The sequence below is a fragment of the Puma concolor genome, chromosome B2 (assembly GCF_028749965.1).
Source record: "Puma concolor isolate L17-30 chromosome B2, mPumCon1.1.hap2, whole genome shotgun sequence".
Taxonomy (NCBI): domain Eukaryota; kingdom Metazoa; phylum Chordata; class Mammalia; order Carnivora; family Felidae; genus Puma; species Puma concolor.
In genome coordinates this window covers 48,080,995-48,099,892 of record NC_141671.1, presented here as the reverse complement: position 1 = coordinate 48,099,892, position 18,898 = coordinate 48,080,995, and the positions used below count along the sequence as shown (strand labels likewise).

The 18,898-nt window shown below is 36.1% G+C and overlaps 2 protein-coding genes across 8 annotated transcripts in view; one reads left to right on the top strand and one right to left on the bottom strand.

The window, feature by feature from the left end:
- Positions 1-81: 81 nt before the first annotated feature.
- CENPQ (centromere protein Q) lies at positions 82-17,619 on the bottom strand. 6 transcript variants are annotated; one of them, XM_086707042.1, is made up of 10 exons: positions 17,457-17,619; positions 13,144-13,171; positions 12,260-12,397; positions 11,473-11,521; positions 10,300-10,426; positions 9,663-9,731; positions 7,943-8,072; positions 2,930-3,049; positions 2,720-2,794; positions 82-1,279 (listed from the first exon to the last, which is right to left on the bottom strand). In XM_086707042.1, exons 3-10 carry the CDS (start codon positions 12,359-12,361, stop codon positions 1,148-1,150), a joined length of 804 nt encoding a protein of 267 aa, XP_086563168.1. In that variant the 5' UTR covers positions 12,362-12,397; positions 13,144-13,171; positions 17,457-17,619; the 3' UTR covers positions 82-1,147. The 6 variants fall into 6 exon arrangements, with proteins under 6 accessions (XP_086563168.1, XP_086563167.1, XP_086563166.1 ...); XM_086707041.1 differs by lacking the exons at positions 13,144-13,171; positions 17,457-17,619 and adding exons at positions 14,109-14,254; positions 16,989-17,163 and having other exon boundaries at positions 12,260-12,393; XM_086707040.1 differs by lacking the exon at positions 17,457-17,619 and adding an exon at positions 16,989-17,162.
- The window catches only part of MMUT (methylmalonyl-CoA mutase), a 36,701-nt gene continuing 34,987 nt past the window's right edge, over positions 17,185-18,898 (top strand). The window contains exon 1 of one of the 2 annotated variants that reach the window (XM_025925141.2): positions 17,185-17,332. The gene's annotated coding sequence lies outside the window, so the exon portion shown is untranslated. Of the gene's footprint in view, positions 17,333-17,594; positions 17,779-18,898 lie in introns of those variants that run through there. The other variant, XM_086707038.1, reaches the window with a different exon arrangement.

The window sequence follows — 18,898 nt, the reverse complement described above, 5'->3', positions numbered from 1 at the left end:
ATCAACACAATTATGGGACCTTCTACCTTAACTGACAAGATCGTCTAGGCTAGAAAGAAAATTAATGAGAAATTGCAGTTGTTTTTAAAAATTTTTTTACTGTTTATTTATTTTCGACAAAGAGAAAAAAACAGAGCATGAGTGGGAAAGGGTCAGAGAGAGAGGGAGACACAGAATGTGAAGCAGGCTCCAGGCTCTGAACTGTCAGCACAGAGCCCGATGTGGGGGCTCAAAGTCATGAGCTGTGAGATTATGACCTGAGCCAAAGTCGGACACTGAAACAACTGAGCCATCCAGGTGCCCCAAGAAATTACATTTATTTGTTATTTTATTTTACAAATAAATAAAAGCAAATCAGACAATATACTGTAGTGTACAGAAAAGACTTTTAATATATTCAAATGATAATTTACTCATATTATATATATATATATATATATATATACACACACATATACTTATTACTACAATGAGAAAAGGTTTATAGAAAGGGGTTTTTGTTTGATTTTTCTTTTAAGGGATAAATGTGCTTAGGTTTCTTTTAGATAAAGTATGCTTTGATAATAGTGGAAAATATTCAACATCTAGTCAATAACCAACCAAAGAAATATGGTCATGCTACCTCCAAAGGCAAAGACACCTGGCAAATCTTAATTATGCCACAAAAATCCAGGGGGTTATGTAAAAGAATTAAGGCATTTGGGGATTTCTCAAGTTCCAGATAACCACACAGAAAATGCAAGTCATGAGCTAAAGGATAATAATGCTAGCAAACAATTATGTTTCTATGTACCAGCTACTACACACACTTTATATATGACAGTACCACATTTCCACTGCACTAGCCAATAAATGAGTTCAATTCAGTCACTGTAAATCATTAGATTGTGACTGTTCCTTGTTTCATGGCTTCAGGCAAATAACCAGAGATACAGCAACAGAAATGTGAGTTCCCAGTTTTGGCAACTACTCAAAACAGTTTTTAGGGCATTAGATGCTAACAGATCTATAAGGCTAATTTTAAGTGTGTATTGGAAATACATCCTGAAGAAGACTCACCCTCTGCAATATCATCACAAGTAACAGTTTTATAAATTCATAGACATTAAATTAATATGGAACAGTCTAAAAAAAAAAAAAAACCTCATTAAGAGGCATCCAGTCTCTTATAGGCTTCTTCAATGAAAGTTAACATATTCTTCATCTGGGGTGAATTATGGAGAACATCCAAGTCCTTCAGAAGAGCATTATGGTTTGGAATTAACGTCAGAATTTCTTTCTGTGGGTATAACAGAATTAGTTTAAAATTAAAAAAACAAATTGAGATATAATTGACATAGAACATTAATTTCAGGCATACAACACAATGATGTAGTATTTGTATATTCTGCAAAACGATCACCACAATGAGTCTAGTTAACAATTATCACCATACATAGCTACAAATTCTTCCTGTGATGTGAACTTCTAAGATTTACTCTCTTAGGAACTTTCAAATATACAGTACAGTATTATTGACTAGTTACTGTATTCTACATTATATCCTCACATTGATTTCATAACTGGAAGTTTATACTTTTTTTAAAAAAATTTTTTTTTCAACGTTTATTTATTTTGGGGACAGAGAGAGACAGAGCATGAACGGGGGAGGGGCAGAGAGAGAGGGAGACACAGAATCGGAAACAGGCTCCAGGCTCCGAGCCATCAGCCCAGAGCCTGACGCGGGGCTCGAACTCACGGACCGCGAGATCTGACCTGGCTGAAGTCGGACGCTCAACCGACTGCGCCACCCAGGCGCCCCTGGAAGTTTATACTTTTTGACCATATTCACCCATATAATTAGTTTTTAACCTTTTATTATAAGAAATGTCAATTATGTTAGAGAAAATGGTACAAAGCCTCATATATCCATCATCCAAACTTCAGTACTCATCAACTTATTTCTGCTCTTTCAAATTTGTATTATTCTGTTTTCCCTCTGCCCATTTCCTCTCCTTTCACCCTAAATGGATTATACATAAGCCTATTTTAAATTGTTATTTTTTAAAGTTTATTTATTTTGAGAGAGAGAGAGGGAATGAGCATGAGTGGGGAGGGGCAGAGAAAGAGGGAGAGAAAGAGTCCCAAGCAGGCTCCGCACTGACAGGGGGCTTGATCTCACAAATCATGAGATCATGAACCGAGCTGAAATCAAGAATTGGATGCTTAACCGGTGACTGAGTCACCCAGGTGCCCTATTATAAACATTTACACTATAATACCTACTGGGAACCTGTGAAGGCAGATACCAGCATATAGTCGGCTACAAATAACACAGCACTATTTTATGAAGAGTTATAGGCCATTTTTAGAAGCATAAACTCAACTATTGGAATTTACTTCCAGAAATCTATCCTACACTTATGACCACACAAATATGTAAAGATGTATGTATAAGGGTGTACTGAGCAAATAATTGCAAAGTCTTCATTTTAGTAATTCACAAATTATGGAATGGTATATTCATATAATGGGATGTTATAAAGCTATTGACAAGAATGAGACAGATCTACAAGATGCTCACAAAGAAATATGTTCAAACCATTTTGTCAAATGAGAAAAATAATGTTTACTAAAAACTTATGTATTTCATTTGTTTAAAAAAAAGAAAAGGATATTATGGTTTTATATATGCAATTCATAACTGGTGATATAGTTGATATGGTAAATTGGCATTTACCTGAAGTGTGGGAGCTTTGAGACTCTTCTGAGAAAGTTCTGGAAGACAGAGTACCCCACTATCTATCTGAAACATCTAAAGTTGAAAAAGAAAGCTACAGATTATTTCAAAAGGCTGATTTCTCTCTTCTTACATTCAAAAGTTGTCTTGGTGGAAGGTAAGCATTAAAAATTTTATCCACACTCTAGCAATACATTATTAAGCAATTACCTGTTTTACTTTCTCTTCCTCTTCTTCCACCTCACTTGTCAGAATTTGAATTTTGTTCTTTAGGCTGTGAATATTCCCAGTCATTGACTCTATGGTCTCTAGTATTTTATCTATTTCCTCCTGAGTCCGAAATAAAAAGTTAATATTTTAAACTGAATATATTATTAATTGAAACCCAAATAGGTATTAATATACATATACATATTTTTAAAAAATCTCATACAGTGAAACACTTTTGGAAGAAACCGGTATATTTCTTTTTTTTTCTTTCAAAAAGTAGACTTCCTAGAAACTAATTTACCAATATAATAATGCATTGTAAGGAAACTTAATTTCCCTGGAGCAAGGAGATCTATATACCCCATGTACAAGAGTATTTCCTCAAAAACTAGGCAAAACTGCTACAATCAGAGATCCTGGAAGATCCGTGCAAATGTGGCAGAGCCCCAGGACTGATGGCCTAAAAATCTGTGCTTTGCCTGTTCGTCTCTATCCCCACCACACAAACCTGGCAATCACTCATCTTTCTATTCTCCAGTTTTCCCACTTCTGGAGCACTCTCATGTTATATAGTTGCAGTAATACAGTATGTGTAGCCTTTTCAGTTTGGTTTCTTTTATAATATGCATTTAAGGTTCCTCCATGTCTCATTAGGGCTTAATAGCTCATTTCTTTTTAGTGGTGAATAATATTGTCTGATGTGCCACAGTTTATTTATCCATTTGCCTACTGAAGGACATCTTGGACTTTTCCAACTTTTGGCAATTATAAATAAAAGCTACCACAAACACCCATATGCAATATACCAAGGAGCGTGATTGCTGGATTGTGTGGTAAGAGTATGTTTCATTTTAAGACGCTGCCAAACCGTATTCCCAAGTGCTGTACCATTTAGCATTCCCACCAGCTAGAGTTCTGTTGCTCCACATCCTTGTCTGCATTTATTGTTTTCCATGTTCTAGATTCTGGTCATTATAATAAGTGCATATGAAGTCTCTTTTCATCTCTTGTTTTCCACTCCAATTTTTTTGGTTACTTCCAGTTTACTTGTACTAGAAACTAGAGAGTTTGCCTTCTAGCATTTGCTGGTCAAGTTTCACCTGTTCCTCAGCCCTGAATTTCCTGTGACTTGGCTTTTGGATTTTGAAGAGTGCTGTTCAATACCACTATATGTAAGGTGCATGTATTCCCTTCCTGCCATAACAAACACAAACTTGGTGGCTTAAAACAGAAATTTATTCTCTCACAGTTCTTGAAGGCAGATGTCCAAAGCAAGGTGTTGGCAGGGCAGATTCCAGATCCCTCTGGAATATCTAAGGGAGAATCCTCTCTTGGTTCTTCTGGCTTCTATGGCTACAGCACTCCAATTTCTGCATTTTTTTTTTTTTTTTCCCCACACAGACTTTTCCTCCAAGTCTCCGCATAAGGCCACTTTTGTCTCTTTACTAGACAACTGTCTTTGGATTGAGGGCCCTCCCAAGATAATCCAGGATGATCTCGAGATCCTTAATTATATCTGGGAAGATTCTTTCCAAATAAGGTCACATTCGCAGGTTCCAGGGTTAGGACTTGGGCATCTTATTTTGGGGGCCACCATATGACCCAACCCAGAGGGAATGAATAACAGCACTGAATACAGAAAACAGTATTAATAGGACTACAAATTTCCATTGTAATTAAAAAATTATTTTGTTGCATCACTTTGGTTATCTTCTTCGGGTATTCCTACCCTACCTATGCCATATCTTCTTTGCTGAGCTCTTACATTTGTCACTTTTTCTCAATACCTTTAAAAATTTCCATGTTTCTTTTTGATTCTTAAAATTTTCTCTTTATTTTGTTTAAGTATTATCTGTTGTGTTTAATTCTCCTTCTAATTTAGTCTGTACACCTGAAAGGTTTCTTTCTTTTACTTTTAATTCTTCCCTGAATTCTGTAGCTGCAGTTTTTGGTATCTCTAATCCTGATTAATGATTTTTTCCATACCCTCTATAGTTTTTCTGAATTTCTTTGTTTGCTTGACAATTAGGTTAGTGTTCATCTGTTTTGTGAACACATGTTTTTGGTATGCTTTTGTTATCTGTGGATTATTTTTTGTCCTTATTTGTATATTTTCTTATGTTAACTTTGGTTGTGAAATTCTATGGTTCTGTTCTTATGCAGAGATCCACAGAGATTAAAACACTAAGGCCCAGCAGATCTTTTACCACCTTCTCAGAGTCACTCCAAGACTTTGCTGACTGCCTTTTCCCTAGTATCATCACGGAGTGAGAGAGCTCAATGAACACACTGTTGTTGCATGAATACAACTTGTTACTCATTAGCTGATACAGGTTTTGGAGAGTCACCATCAAGAATAACTCTAGGCTACAGTGGGGAAAAGCAGCAGTTCTAAGACACACAGCGGAAAACTGATGGATACAGACAAAACCTACAAACTCCTAGTTCAAAGGCTCTATTATATCAATGAAGAACTCTTATACCCAAAATGCCAACAGTGCTTCCATTGAGTAACTGAATATTAAGCAAGCAAAACTAGGACTGTTGTAATGTTGTGATATAAAAAATACGTATTTGGTCTTCATCCCTGGTTTCTGGCACAGAGCCTCTAAAATCCTTGTAATCTGCTGAGTGATTGGGGTGACAGCAGCATCTTTTCTATTCATAATAAGCCCCTTTCAACCTTACCTGAGTTTATGCTAATAATGAATGATTTAGAGAGGACAGAGTCTGGTTGCCAGAGCAACCCACCATGTCAGTACAGGGTTGGAACTTTTAGCCCCACTCCTCGATCTCCTGAGAAGGGGAAAGGGGCTGGATATTCAGTTATGCTCACGTGATGAAGGATCCATAAAAACTGTAAACACTGGGTTCAGAGAGCTTCTAGGTTAGCGAACACGTTGGGGTGCTGGGAGGGCAACACTCTTCCCCTATATCCTGCCCTATGTATCTCTTCCACTTAGCTGTTCTTGAATGTATCCTTTATAATGAACGGGTAATAGTAAGTAAAGTGACTTCCTGAATTCTGTAAGCTGTTCTAGCAAATTACTGAAAGTGAGGAGAGGGTCATGGCAATACCTGATTTGTACTTGGTTGGTCAGAAGTACAGGAGTGGATGGCAACTGTCATCTGAAGTGGGGGGCAGTCTTGTGAGACTGAGCCCTTAACCTGTGGGGTCTGTACTAATTTCAGGTAGTGTCAGAATTGAATGAAATTGTAGGACACCTAGTTGGTGTCTGCAGAGAACTGGAAAAGTGCTTCATGGAAAACCCACACATTTGGTGTCAGGGGTGCTGAGTACAGAGAAAACAGTTTTTTCCATTTAACTCTATTTACCCTTTTGGCATATGGAGGTCCAGTTTTTGCTGTAAAACAGAAATGCTTCCAAGTATTATAAAAATCACAGTATCATTTACGATGTTTGATCACTTTCAAGTGGTTTATGCAAATATTAAATGTTAAGATAACATTTGCCATCATTTACTTTAAAATCACCTTAAAAAAAAAAAGTCAAACTCACAAAAAAGAGTAACAAAGTGGTTAGCAGGGCCTGGGGGATGGAGGAAATGGGGAGAGGTTAGGAAAGTGTACAAATTTTCAGCTATAAGATGAATGAGGTGTGACGACCTAGTGTGAAACAAGGTGATTATAACTGACAACACTGTACTGTACACTTAAAATTTGCTGAGAGAACTTAAATGTTCTTACCACACACAAAATAAAAAAATCATGTGAGGTGATGATGTGTGAATTTACCAGATGAGGGAATGCTTTCACAAAGTGTACATATATCAAGTCACTACAATGTACGCTTCAAATATCTTAAGATTATAGGCCTATAAAGCTGAAATAAAAAAAATAACCTGTATTAATGTCATCCAGGTGCTCATTACATGGTGGAACTATATCAGTAGTTAAAATATACTCTTAAAAAGTAGTAACAGTGGGATAAAAACTTGGCTATCATCTCACAACACGAAGGAAGTGGAGTTTCTATTTAAAACGTATATAATTCATTAATTTATAATATATGTAAATTATATACATTTCATTAATTTATAATATATGTAAATTTGTTGCTCAGAATCAAATCCATCCAATGTTGATTGTATGGAAAAACCAGAATAAAATGTGAATTCTGAATTATTAGAAATCCTTGGGCATGCACATTCCTTGCATCAACTACCACCCAAACTGTATTTTCTGAATTGCTAACAAAGACCTATGTGCCATTACCCACAAACTGCTCTGAAGTGGCTAAGGGATATAACGTCTAACTATTTAATAAACCCCCTAAGTTTGCTTTTCTTAAATGTTCAAATATTGACTAATTAAAAGTCTGAAGTTAATCATGATACCCAATGTTATCTCCCATTACCTTCTACAAGAAAATGATCAAGAATCAGAATTTGAAGTTGGGCTAAGGTCTACATCATAACTTGAAGCAGTATGTGTAAGTTTTAGCTAAAAGTATTGGATGTCTCTTTTTTCACATTTGTAAAATGAGATCACATGGCATAGACCTCTTTAAGTCATTTTTAGAATTAAGGGATATAAGTGCCTAGAGTAGTGCCTAGAACATAGAGAGCCCTCATTACATGTTAGCTATAATGATAATAAACAACAATAATAATGATGACCATGCTCTTCTTGTCAATAAGTACCATATACAGAATGGAAAAACTAATATAATGTTTTGAAATTCTATAGCATTTAGTGATGACCTCCTGTAATTTGATAATCCAAAATAGTAGTCCAGTTAAAGTCAGATAAAAAAAATAGAATTGCTAATCATTAATATATTAGAAGTACTTTTAACTTTAGAGGCCCAAAGTTTAGGCAAAGTTTTTGCTTTGACTAATAATAATAAAAATAATAATAATAATTTAATGAATTACTTGTTCTAATATCAGTATTCATTACTCAGAGAATATCATGATAATTAAAATAATTTCTTGTTTTCTTCCCCTTTCTCCTAACTCTAATTACGGACTCCCTGTTCAAATATCATACCTGCAATAATGCCAGACCTTCTTCATTAGCTCTGTGCTCTGCCCTTTCCATTTTCAGTAGACTTGACACATTAGTTAAATCTTTCAGCTTTTTGGGAGGGACTTTAAGATTTTCACACAGTTGTAGCAATCTTAGGGATAAAATAAAAACATAATTATATTTACTTTTTTAGTACCATTATTTTTGTTTTTTGTTCTGTTTGAAGTACTGTTGCCATCTCTTCTCTGACCTCATATTCTCAAGGGCTATAATATTCTTTTATTAACAGTGGCTAACATTAGCAGTGAGTCACCCATAAAAAGCCATGACACATCATCTTTAAACCTTTCAATTTATTAAGATTTATCTCAAATCATAGGGCACTTAAGCTGCTTCATGAAAGGAAAAAATTCTATTTTACATATTTAACAATTAATTGTATTATATACATTTATTTATACAATTTAATTTTTATACAATTTTATTTATACATATTTTAAAGTAAAACTTTCCTTGTATCTTCTGAAAGTGTTTCCTGGACTATTATAGCACATAATTCTATTGGTTATTGTGATTGTTGGATAAAAGATGGAACACTACTCTGTAAGTCATAATTATGACCCTGGATGCTATTTCAGTTGTCTCAGACAATGTGACCAATGAAAAAGAACTTCTATATCAGTTACTCTAACAATGGCTTTGAAGATAAGTGAGTGCCATAGAGTTTAAGGCAAATAAAACATGAAGATTAAAGTGCTTTGTTCAGAGGCGCCTGGGTGGTTCAATTGGTTAAGTGTCTGACTTTGGCTCAGGTCATGATCTTGTGTTTCATGAGTTCGAGCCCAGTGTTACACTCTGTGCTGACAGCTCAGAGCCTGGAGCCTGCTCTGGATTCTGTGTCTCCTTCTCTCTGACCCTCTCCCGCTCTGTCTCTCTTTCTCTCAAAAATAAATAAACATTCAAAAAATAGAGTGCTTTGTCAAAAGTACTATCATCATAAATACTATTCAATATTAAAGTTAAGAAATCCTTTCTAAATATATAATAAAGGAAAAAATTAAAGAACAAATTAAAAACAAAAAGATAAAAAAACAAATTAAAAACAGAAAAAAAATTAACAAAACAAGGCTAAGAAAGCCTCCTTCAAACCAGGTTGATTAGATCACCAATAGAAACTAACCTATTACTATCCTCACTTGTAGCAGGGAGCAATACAGCTTTCCTAGATTTGATTCTTGAATTCGAGGAAGAAATCAAGGAGGAAAATCTAAATTTGGTTGCTTTTACCTAGCAGCAGCATTTTGGCATTCTCCAAAACCCTACAACTTAAGATTTGTAGGGTTTTAACAAGAGTGGAAACCAAAACTCATCTTCCAAAAAATACCAGATAAGAACAGTAAACTGTTAACTTCGAATTGCTCAACATGAAGGGAGTTAAAATTGACAAAATATTTTTTCAAATCCCAATACAAAACAATGAACTGTAGAAGTAGGCATTTTGTGATTTTCAGACTCTTTTCTTAATAAATTCTCTTAACTTCAGAATTGCATGCAGCAGCAGTTTAGAATATACATTTCCAAATTGTTCATCTTCTTAAAACAATAGAAGCAACAACAACAATGAAAACCCAGTATGAAAGAAAAACTTTATATCCCACAAATGTCTGTTCTGATAACATAGGAACAGATGAGATTTTTACTAATTATGTTCTAACAATTTTCTATTGCATAACTATATTACCTTTTCTTTAGATAGTTAAGATGATACTGAACTTGTTCATGTTCTCTAATATTGTTACTCAAAATTGTTCTGGAAAAGAAAAAACATATTGAATAAGTAGTAGTTTGAAATACAACTAATACAATGTTTACTTTTTTCTCTCTGATTTCTTTCATGTGTCTCTTACTAGCCAGGAAGAATCAATCACTTTTTATTTTATGTTAAATACATTTTAAGCACAGATAGAATCAAAATTCTTTTTATTACATTTTATTATTGTAATTAATTTAGATGAGTTCAGTTTCTTGATGGCAGAATCCATCTTTATATCCCCTTTAGCACGATGGTAGCTTACGTATAGTGCCAATTCAACTCAACTTCTTCCTAAATATCCCTAGTGAGGGAACAACTTTAAAGTTTACAAATAGCAAGTTATGCCACATAGGCTTTGTTTTTCTTTCTTTGATGGAATGATAAGCTTCTGAAATTAATAAAGACTTCTTGCTTAAGGCTAATAGCATCACAAGACATTACGTGTATCTTCTTCTGAAAGAGAAAAATACCCTACCACCATTAAAACAAATAATGACAGTTAAAAGGATACCGTTTGTAGGAAACATTTGAGCACAAATCAGGAGTGAAAAAATTTCATACTTACATTATTACTGATTCCATCATAGCTTGTAAATGCTCTCTGCTCCTCTTTGAAAGAGGCTGCCAGGTTTTTCTCTTGTTGAATGCTACCTTTACCCGTTTTAGATTAGTATGCTCTGTTTGTCCTGTTACTGGTGAGAGAAGAGACTCTGGTCAATCTCAAAGTTTTATGTTTTTACTTAGGAAGAGTTTCAAGTATAAATTTACTTTAAAAAGCTAATAGAATTACAAGAACCAAAATATTATAAAACTGCAGGAATCGTTTAACTTCTTTTTTATTACACAGCCATAATGTCAAGTGTCAAATATGAATATGCTGTCTATTATTATGTTAGCTAAAATATTAGTAGCTGACATTGCAGATACAAACCCAAGACAATTCTAAATGAAGAACCAGGCTACACTTATTAGGATTCAATATAAAAGTCTGGTTCCCAGAAATGATATAAATTAAAGAGCTTCATTGAGAAGACTAGAAAGCTATTTCTACCAAATGTTGAATGGCAACTGGAACAAAATATTCAGGGTCTCCTAGGTTGTTGATGTTGTTCTACTTATAAGGGATAAACAAAGGAGATATGCTACTGGCTCCTCTGAAGATTAGTTCTGGAGAGAAGGGAGATAAAATAATTATAATTAGAAGTATGCAAAGCATTACAAAAGAAAAAGTTCTATGTACTATGTGCACTACACTAATATAAAACCAGAGGACCTAGCTTGGTCTTGGTGAGAAGACGGAGGGAATTCTTCAAAGAAGTGATGCTTAAGTAAAGATGACTGCTCCAAACTAATTTACTCCAAACAAAATTGGACAGTAGCTCCAAACTAATCTATACAATGGTGGTAGGACAGAAGCGTATCTGTTTTAAAGAGAAATCAGTAGAGAAATCATGTGTCTCCATGTCACAAATCAGTAATAATTCAGACTATGGGACACTGGTTTTTTTCTAGTTCCTATCAATTTAGAATCCTACACAATATTTTGCTAGAGGTGGTAAGTAAAATTTCAGTTGAAGAAAATAACTAACAAGTACTACTTATTCTTGCAAAAATGAGAATGCAGCTGTTTATCACTATCTTTTCCAGAACTCATAAACAAGATGCTGAGAATTTTTTCATGAATACAGATAGTATTGAGACCGACAGACAAGTTAAATAAGCTAGAGAAAATAAATACCTTCAGAAGGCAGATGCTTTGGATTTTTATTTTTTGCTGTGTTTCTAACCTAAAGGAAAAAACACATGCACACATAATTAAGCATCAGGTAAAAAGATAGCGTTTTTGATATATATTTGTCATGTACGTCGAAGAGTATCCATATATCTTCCGACAAGATGGAAAAAAGTAGATTGCCACTTCTGCAGAACAAGAGTGTGTATTTATCACAGGCAGCAGATATACTAAAGCAATTCCTGGACAATGGTGATAATGTACAGCAGAATTCCATACAATGTCAAAGAATGTTTTAAAGAAATTGTTAGTCATTTTGCCTGTGAAATAGTGTTATATACTTCACCTACAAAAAAACATAGGGAAAAACACATTTTTAAAATTATTTTATAATAAAAATTTTGGAAGAGAGGGGCACAATGATGGTAGACAGAAGCTAATTTCTCCCAAAGTAATTTTTCTCTATGATAATAAATATATCTTCTCCTAACTCACAGATTTTCCTTTTAACATAGAATCTCTATACACTTTATTCCTAGTCTTCACATTTAAACCTTAGCAATGCCCCATTACCCCTTCCTGAAAATAATTCTCTGATCAGTATCTTTGGAAATTGAAATACATAATTTTCATCTGAGAACTTTTACAAATCATATTGCAATAGCTCTCACATAATATGAATTACTACAATTTGTAGTAAAACTGCCCTTTAGTCTTCACATATTCCTTCACATAGAACAGATGATATTTTCAATCACAAAGTTCTAAATGATAAACTCAGTATTTTCATTACCTTTCTCTCTGGTAACTCCACTTCTTCATCATCAGTTTTTCGTTTTGGGTTTTTTTTTAACTGTTGAGGTCTTTTCTTGGAAGCCCCTGCTTTGTTAGACATCTTGATTAAACAGAACAATCATAACAAAAAGTCTGGAAAGATAAAAGGACACAGAAAAGCTTAAGCCTGCATAACAAATTTTGTTAAAAAGAGCTACTATACATGTTCCAAATTTGCTTTAAAAAAATCGTAATGAAAGTTTTCGGACAGTATTGTTTTTAGAACATTTAAGCATATTTCAAAACAAACATCAGTTATTATTAAAGTAAGTGTGTCTAATTCAATTTCATTCTTAAAAATATCTTCCATTTTTATGGCTTTACAAAATTATGTGAAAATGCTTTTGCATTTCTTACTTTATACTTCCTCAATACAGTAACATTATCTCCATGTTTAGATCCAAGAAAATGGAAATATAAGGTATTAAATTGTCTTACTCTAGTCACAGATATTCTCCATTCTCCTTATGAAAGGAGATAATCTTTAGGATCATATTATGAATCTATGTTGTGGAAATTCAGGTGGAAAATTCACTCATAAGGATTTAAGCTCTAACTCTGCTTGGGCTATTTGCATTTTAAAAAAGCACAGAAGTATACTGATTACCCTGTCCTCCCACAAATTACAAACAGGCACAGAAGTGGATGAAGATGTCAATGACAACATTTAGAATGACTCCTTTTCCCTATCTACTAACTAGTAAGTCACCAAACTTTTCACTGTTAAAAGGAACAGAGGAATAGGATGTTTATTCTTGCATTAGACCATAAGGAGTAGGTAGCTTAGAAGTTAGGTACAGTATACATGGAGGGGTGTGTGAATGTGTTTGCAGACATAGCTGGGAGATATTGCAGGTTCTGTTCTAGACCACTGCAATAAAATGAATACTGCAATAAAGTGAGTCAAATGAAATTTTTGGTTTCATTTGCATGTAAAAGTTATGTTTACATTATACTGTAGTCTAGTAAGTGTGCAATAACATTATGTCTAAAAAAACAACCAATGTACATACCTTAATTAAAACATACTTTATGGCTGAAAAATGCTAACCATCATCTGAACATTCAGCAAGTCAATCACTGATCACCATAACAAATATCATAATAGTGGAAAAGTTTGAAATATTCCAAGAATTCCCAAAATGTAACAGAGACAGGAAGCGAGCAAATGTTGTTGGAAAAATGGAGTCAAAAGACTTGCTGATGCAGGATTGCAACAAACCTTCAATCTGTAAAGAACACGGTATCTGTGAAGTATGATAAAATGAGGTATACATATATGTGTGTGTATACATTACATATATATGTTTTCTAGGCATATACAGTTAGATATGTATCAGTCACCATTTAAAATTTTAGAGTTTAAATATATACGGAGATTGAGAGATAATAAAGGAGGTACTTCGGATAAATCTATTTCTTCAAATTTTAAAAGGTGAAGTTTCAAGATTTTTTCAGTAAGATTAACACAAATAGTGAGACATAATTAATTGAACAATCACCAACTACACTTAAGGACTACTTGTAAGATCATTGACAAAAAGCCGTGAAAGTTAAAATACACTTTACCCTGCTCTTGAACAATGTGGTGCTTTACACCTAGTCTCTCGTGTTATATTCCTGAGATGCCCGATTTTCTCAACTTGTCATCCATGCCCTTATACTTCCCCTACTTAAAAAAGCCAAACCACATGAGAGTTTCACTTGTGGACCTCTCCTGGAAGGCTGCCATATATACAGCAGTACAGGTTGTTCACTGAAGAGTATCTGGGCGAGGCAGCAAAAGAGGGCTGGAATTTAGTACTCACTTCATCCGATAGGTTAAAAATGGTGCAAATTCCTTCTCACTCCAATTATTGAGAGATGGAGTCTATGTTCCCTTATCTTAAATCCTGGCATTCTACTGTTTGAACAGTAGAATACGGTGGAAATGATTCTGTACCAGTTTCCTGGCCTAAACATGGAAAGAATCACAGCTTCAACTTCATCATGTTTAGGATATTTGGTCTAGGAGCCCAGCTACCATGCTATAAGGAAGGCTAACTTGGAGAGGAACTGAAGCCCCAGGCAAAATCCCCAGCTGAACTCCCAAAAAGCAGCCAGCACCAACTTGCCAGCCTGGCATGTACCTGAGCCACAATCAATATGCCGCAGCTGATCCTGTATGGAAAAGATATGAGTCAGTCCTACCAAGTTGTTTCTGATCCCAAATTCTGGAACAAAATAAATTATTATCTCAAGTTAAAAAAAAAAAATAAAAAAATCCTTCCCCAATACCTAGCATACAACACCCAAACTCTTTACCATGCCATTTACAGTCCTGAACAATCTAGCCCTGCCTAGTTCCATATTTTTCTCCCACTACTCCTTGTAAGACTCTCTCTCTCTCTCTCTCTCTCTCTAGTACATTTGAGGATTTCCTGAACACACTTTGAGTATGCATGCACTATGCCCTCTACCTGAGCTGCTCGCTTGCCTCCGTCCACCCTCCCAGAGCATGAACCACCTGTTCTCCATGCCTCCTAACCACACCACTCCACTCTAAAAGTCTGTGGGCTCTTATGGTCTCTAACTTTCAGCTGGCACTTATGTATAGTTTGGTTCTGCTTATCAATTTTTCTTGATATTCTTTATTCAAGAACATATAATTTACTGCTACTCCAAATTTAACTCACAAACTGTGACAGTCCTTTTAAATATAGAAAATGACAGTATCCCTTTAGAAACTTTTATTGCAATTTTGCAACAATTTTATGTATACTGAACTTGACTATAAAATAATTGGCTGTTTTTTTCTTTTTAAATGTCATTTTTCCAGTAATTTATTAAAAACAAACAAACAAACAAACACCACTTTCTTTTTTAGAGACGTTTTAGGTTCACAGCAAAATTAAGCAGCAAGTATGTAGAGTACCCATATACCCTCTGTAACCACTCACTACCCCCAGCCTCTTCCACTACCAACTTCCCACACCTGAGTGGTACATTTGCTACAATTCATGAACTTCCACTGATACATCATATCACCCAAAGTTTACTAGTGTTCATTCTTGGTGTTATATACTCTACGGGTTTGACTAGTAATTAATTTTGGGTTGTACTGTACAAAAGAATCAGTTGTGACAGATTAAAAGTAAATAAATAAATAAATAAATAAATAAATAAATAAATAAATAAAAGTTGGTCTTTGACTACCGGCAAGAGGAGATGCACCATTTTCATCGATACCTATTTGAGGCACTAAACCATAGCGCAATAAGTTTCTCAACCTCCGCACTATCAACATTTTGGATGGGGTAACTCTTTGTTGTGGGGGATGCATTGTAAGATGTTTAGCAGCAGTTATGGTCTCTAGTTGCAAGCACCCTCTCTTTGCAGCCCCTCAGGTTGTGACAACTAAAACTGTCCCCTGGTGGGAATGGACATCAGATTGAGAACCACTGCCAAGAGCAAGTCAGGGATAAGGATAAATGGCCTAGTTCCCAATCTCAACTCTGCCATTTAACTAGCTGTACAATTTTAGGCAAGTAAAGTTGTTCAATTTCCCTACTGGTAAAATGGGTTAAAGTTAAAAAGCACCAACATTAAAGGTTTTTGTGAAGCTAAAATTTTGTACAGAATACGTAAAATGCTTAGAACATAGTAAGAATTCAATAAAGAACTGTCATAATTTTCTATCACTTTTGGGCTAATTGTAAAGGAACTAGAATAGAAATTTTAATATAAATGTAAAAGGAATAGAAATTTTGCCGTTTTAGATCCACAGGAAACCACAGCCTAGCGGTAGTGGGTAGAGACAGATATGAAAACAATTGCTATATAAAATTACATACCATGTGAAAAAGCTAGAAAAGACAAATAAATGAATGACTCGAAATGATGTGTGTGGGGGTGGGGGAAGAATGCTACATGCTATGCAGAAAAAAAAAAGTAACATGTGAATTACATTTTGAAATATTTAGCCAGAAGGACCAGGAATGAAGTATTTGAGAGAAAACAGCAAAAGCCTGATGGCAGAACAGTTTAAAAGAAACTGGTCTGTTCAGGGACAGGGAAAATTCAGCGATATTTTAATGTGTATGGGAGTAATGGACAGAAATAAGACTGAGTAATGGGACAGAAATAAGCCTGGAACGGTGGTTTGCGGCCAGACACTATACTGCAGTAAAGAATTTACCCTTACTCTGTAGGAAACAGGGTGACCTCCTACGCTGTCCTGTTTTCCTTATCGGTTTGCTGAAATTCGTGGAAACCAACTCTCTCAGCCTAGGGCTCTATATAGGCACACAGGGCGAGCGCCAAGTCTGGCAAAACACAAAAATACTCTATGTTTACCTCCTGACAAATGCCTCGGGATAGCAACGCTGCCGACGGAAGTTACCTTAGTACCCAAAGATACTAATCTCTAGAGCTGCACTTCGCCCCAAGATGGGCCGCAGGATATTATGGAAAACGAACGAGGAGGCGGATGAATTGGGGAAAGGAGGAACTGAGGCGCCAGGCGTGGCTTCACTCCGGCCTCGCAAGTCAAACAGTTCAATCCTGGCCCCAAAAGTGATTTCCCTCTCACTGGAAAATCATCTCACGCTCCCGAAATACAAGCCGCGGAGACTGCCATAATCGCACTGGCCACAAAACTCATTCCGCAAGCTGGACGCACCCGTCGATAAAAAGCGTTCATTACTCACCAAAGGTACCTATTGAATGCTCCAGGAGGCCAAACTCTGAGCAATTGGCGCCAAAACCGTTAAAAGTCAACAAGGCCCGGAAGTGGGCGGGTAGAAACCGGAAACTGGGGAGTAGAGAGGCGAGCATTCTAGCCCCCCTCTAACGTCATCAGAGGCGCGCCCACGGGAGCGCGACGAGATTGGCTGCAGGGAGGGCGGTGTCCGCCTACACCCCCTGACTCCTCCAGCTGACTTTTGCGCAAGCTCCGTGAGGGGCTCAGCTGTGTGGATCTCTGACTTCTAGGGCTGGGTCTTCCGAAGCCCAGCCGCCGTCTCTCACAGCCGAGGTCTGAGACAGGCAGGCCGTGAGTAAGACTGTGTATTTAGGGATGTCACCTTTCACTGCCCTCCATTCTTCTGACTCCTCTCTCCCCATTTATCCTTGTCCTCTGAGCCTGTCCTTTTTCTCCTCCCGACTTCCTTATTTACCTTCCCACTGTGACGGCATCCCGCTCTCCCCTATCTTCTTGGGTTTAAAGTCTCGACCGACTTCTCTTCAGCGTGATCAGTGGGAATTCGGAGGTACTTCTGGAAAGAAGGTGTTAGTTCGCCTCGGGGGCCATGTCGCCATCTTCCCACGGGTACCCCAAAACCCCGAGATGCCGCTCGGCAGAGGGCGCTTGCAAGATTGCAGAGGGGTGCGCGGGCGCCACAGCTGTCTCTCTTCTAGGCTGCAGCTCTTGTTACTGTGAGGTTATTTGTAAAAGGTGGAGGACTGAAAATGACTTTGTCTATACTTGTGGAGTGAAGGGTAAGAGGAGAAATAGGAAAGAGAGGTCTAAATTAACATAAAATTATAATTTACTAACTTGTTCTGTTTTATCTTGAAAGAGCAATCTTTGAGACGCTGGAAACCTTGGATAGTGTGTGTATGTGTGTAAAGTTTTAAATCACTTGATGATTTTTCTCCCATCATTTTCTAATATTTAATGATACACTTATGCTAATATTAAATACAATTTGCATGCCGTGTCTTGTCATCTCCAACCCAAATTGTTTGAACATTGATTGAAGGTGGTTAGCCTTTCCTAAAGTATTAATGTGGAACCACATATTAACAGAACTTGAGAGTTATTTGATTCAGAACGGTAGGTATTTTACCCATATTTTGGGAGGGTCTGTAGGGATGGGCTTCATCATTACTCTTTAACATATTGTAATCATCAGTAACTTATATTTGTTTTACATGTTTTTTCTTTGGATCCTTGAAGCCTCTTTATGGTGAGAAAAGGTCAGAAGTCCTGTTGCCATCAGTAGTAGTTGTGATGTCTGTTTCCAGCCTTTGATTTTCTGGAATTTGCCATGTGATTTTCTGGAAGTCACTAAATAGAGGGCTCTTTCCTATCATTTGTCCAGGTTTGGGGAACCAGTATTTTATGCAAATGAATGTGATATATTCTGTCTACAATCTCATATCAGGCAGTTTTCAAATTACCTTTTATGTCATTGCTGTAATGTTTCAGTTATAAATTATTTCTCTCACCTATTTTTAAGCTAGTACATGTAGTTTATGCTTGCATTATGCTTGCAAGAAGATGGATGACAAGGACCCCATGGATATAATAGAGTAAAAATCATAGTAGCTTTAAAAGAATAAAGGGAATTGTTTTGTTGTATTTCTTTTTACATTTTGTTCTGTGTACTTTGTACCCAGTTGAACATACTGCATTTACAATGTTTTATCCTGATTCTTTCACTTAATACTTTTTTTTAAAGATTTTTTTTGACGTTTATTTATTTTTGAGAGACAGAACGTGAGTGGGGGAGGAGCAGAGAGAGAGGGAGACACAGAATCCAAAGCAGGCTCCATCCAGACTCTGAGCTGTCAGCACAGAACCCCATGCAGGGCTCGAACTCATGAACCGTGAGAT

What these genes read in the sequence shown, in the direction of transcription:
- CENPQ (XM_086707042.1), bottom strand. Translation starts at nt 12,361, where the DNA reads ATGTCTAACAAAGCAGGGGCTTCCAAGAAAAGACCTCAACAGTTAAAA. An exon ending in TGGAGTTACCAGAGAGAAAG is followed by an intron (nt 11,522 to 12,259) that starts GTAATGAAAATA and finishes TTTTTCCTTTAG; the next exon opens with GTTAGAAACACAGCAAAAAA. An exon ending in ATGATGGAATCAGTAATAAT is followed by an intron (nt 9,732 to 10,299) that starts GTAAGTATGAAA and finishes TTTCTTTTCCAG; the next exon opens with AACAATTTTGAGTAACAATA.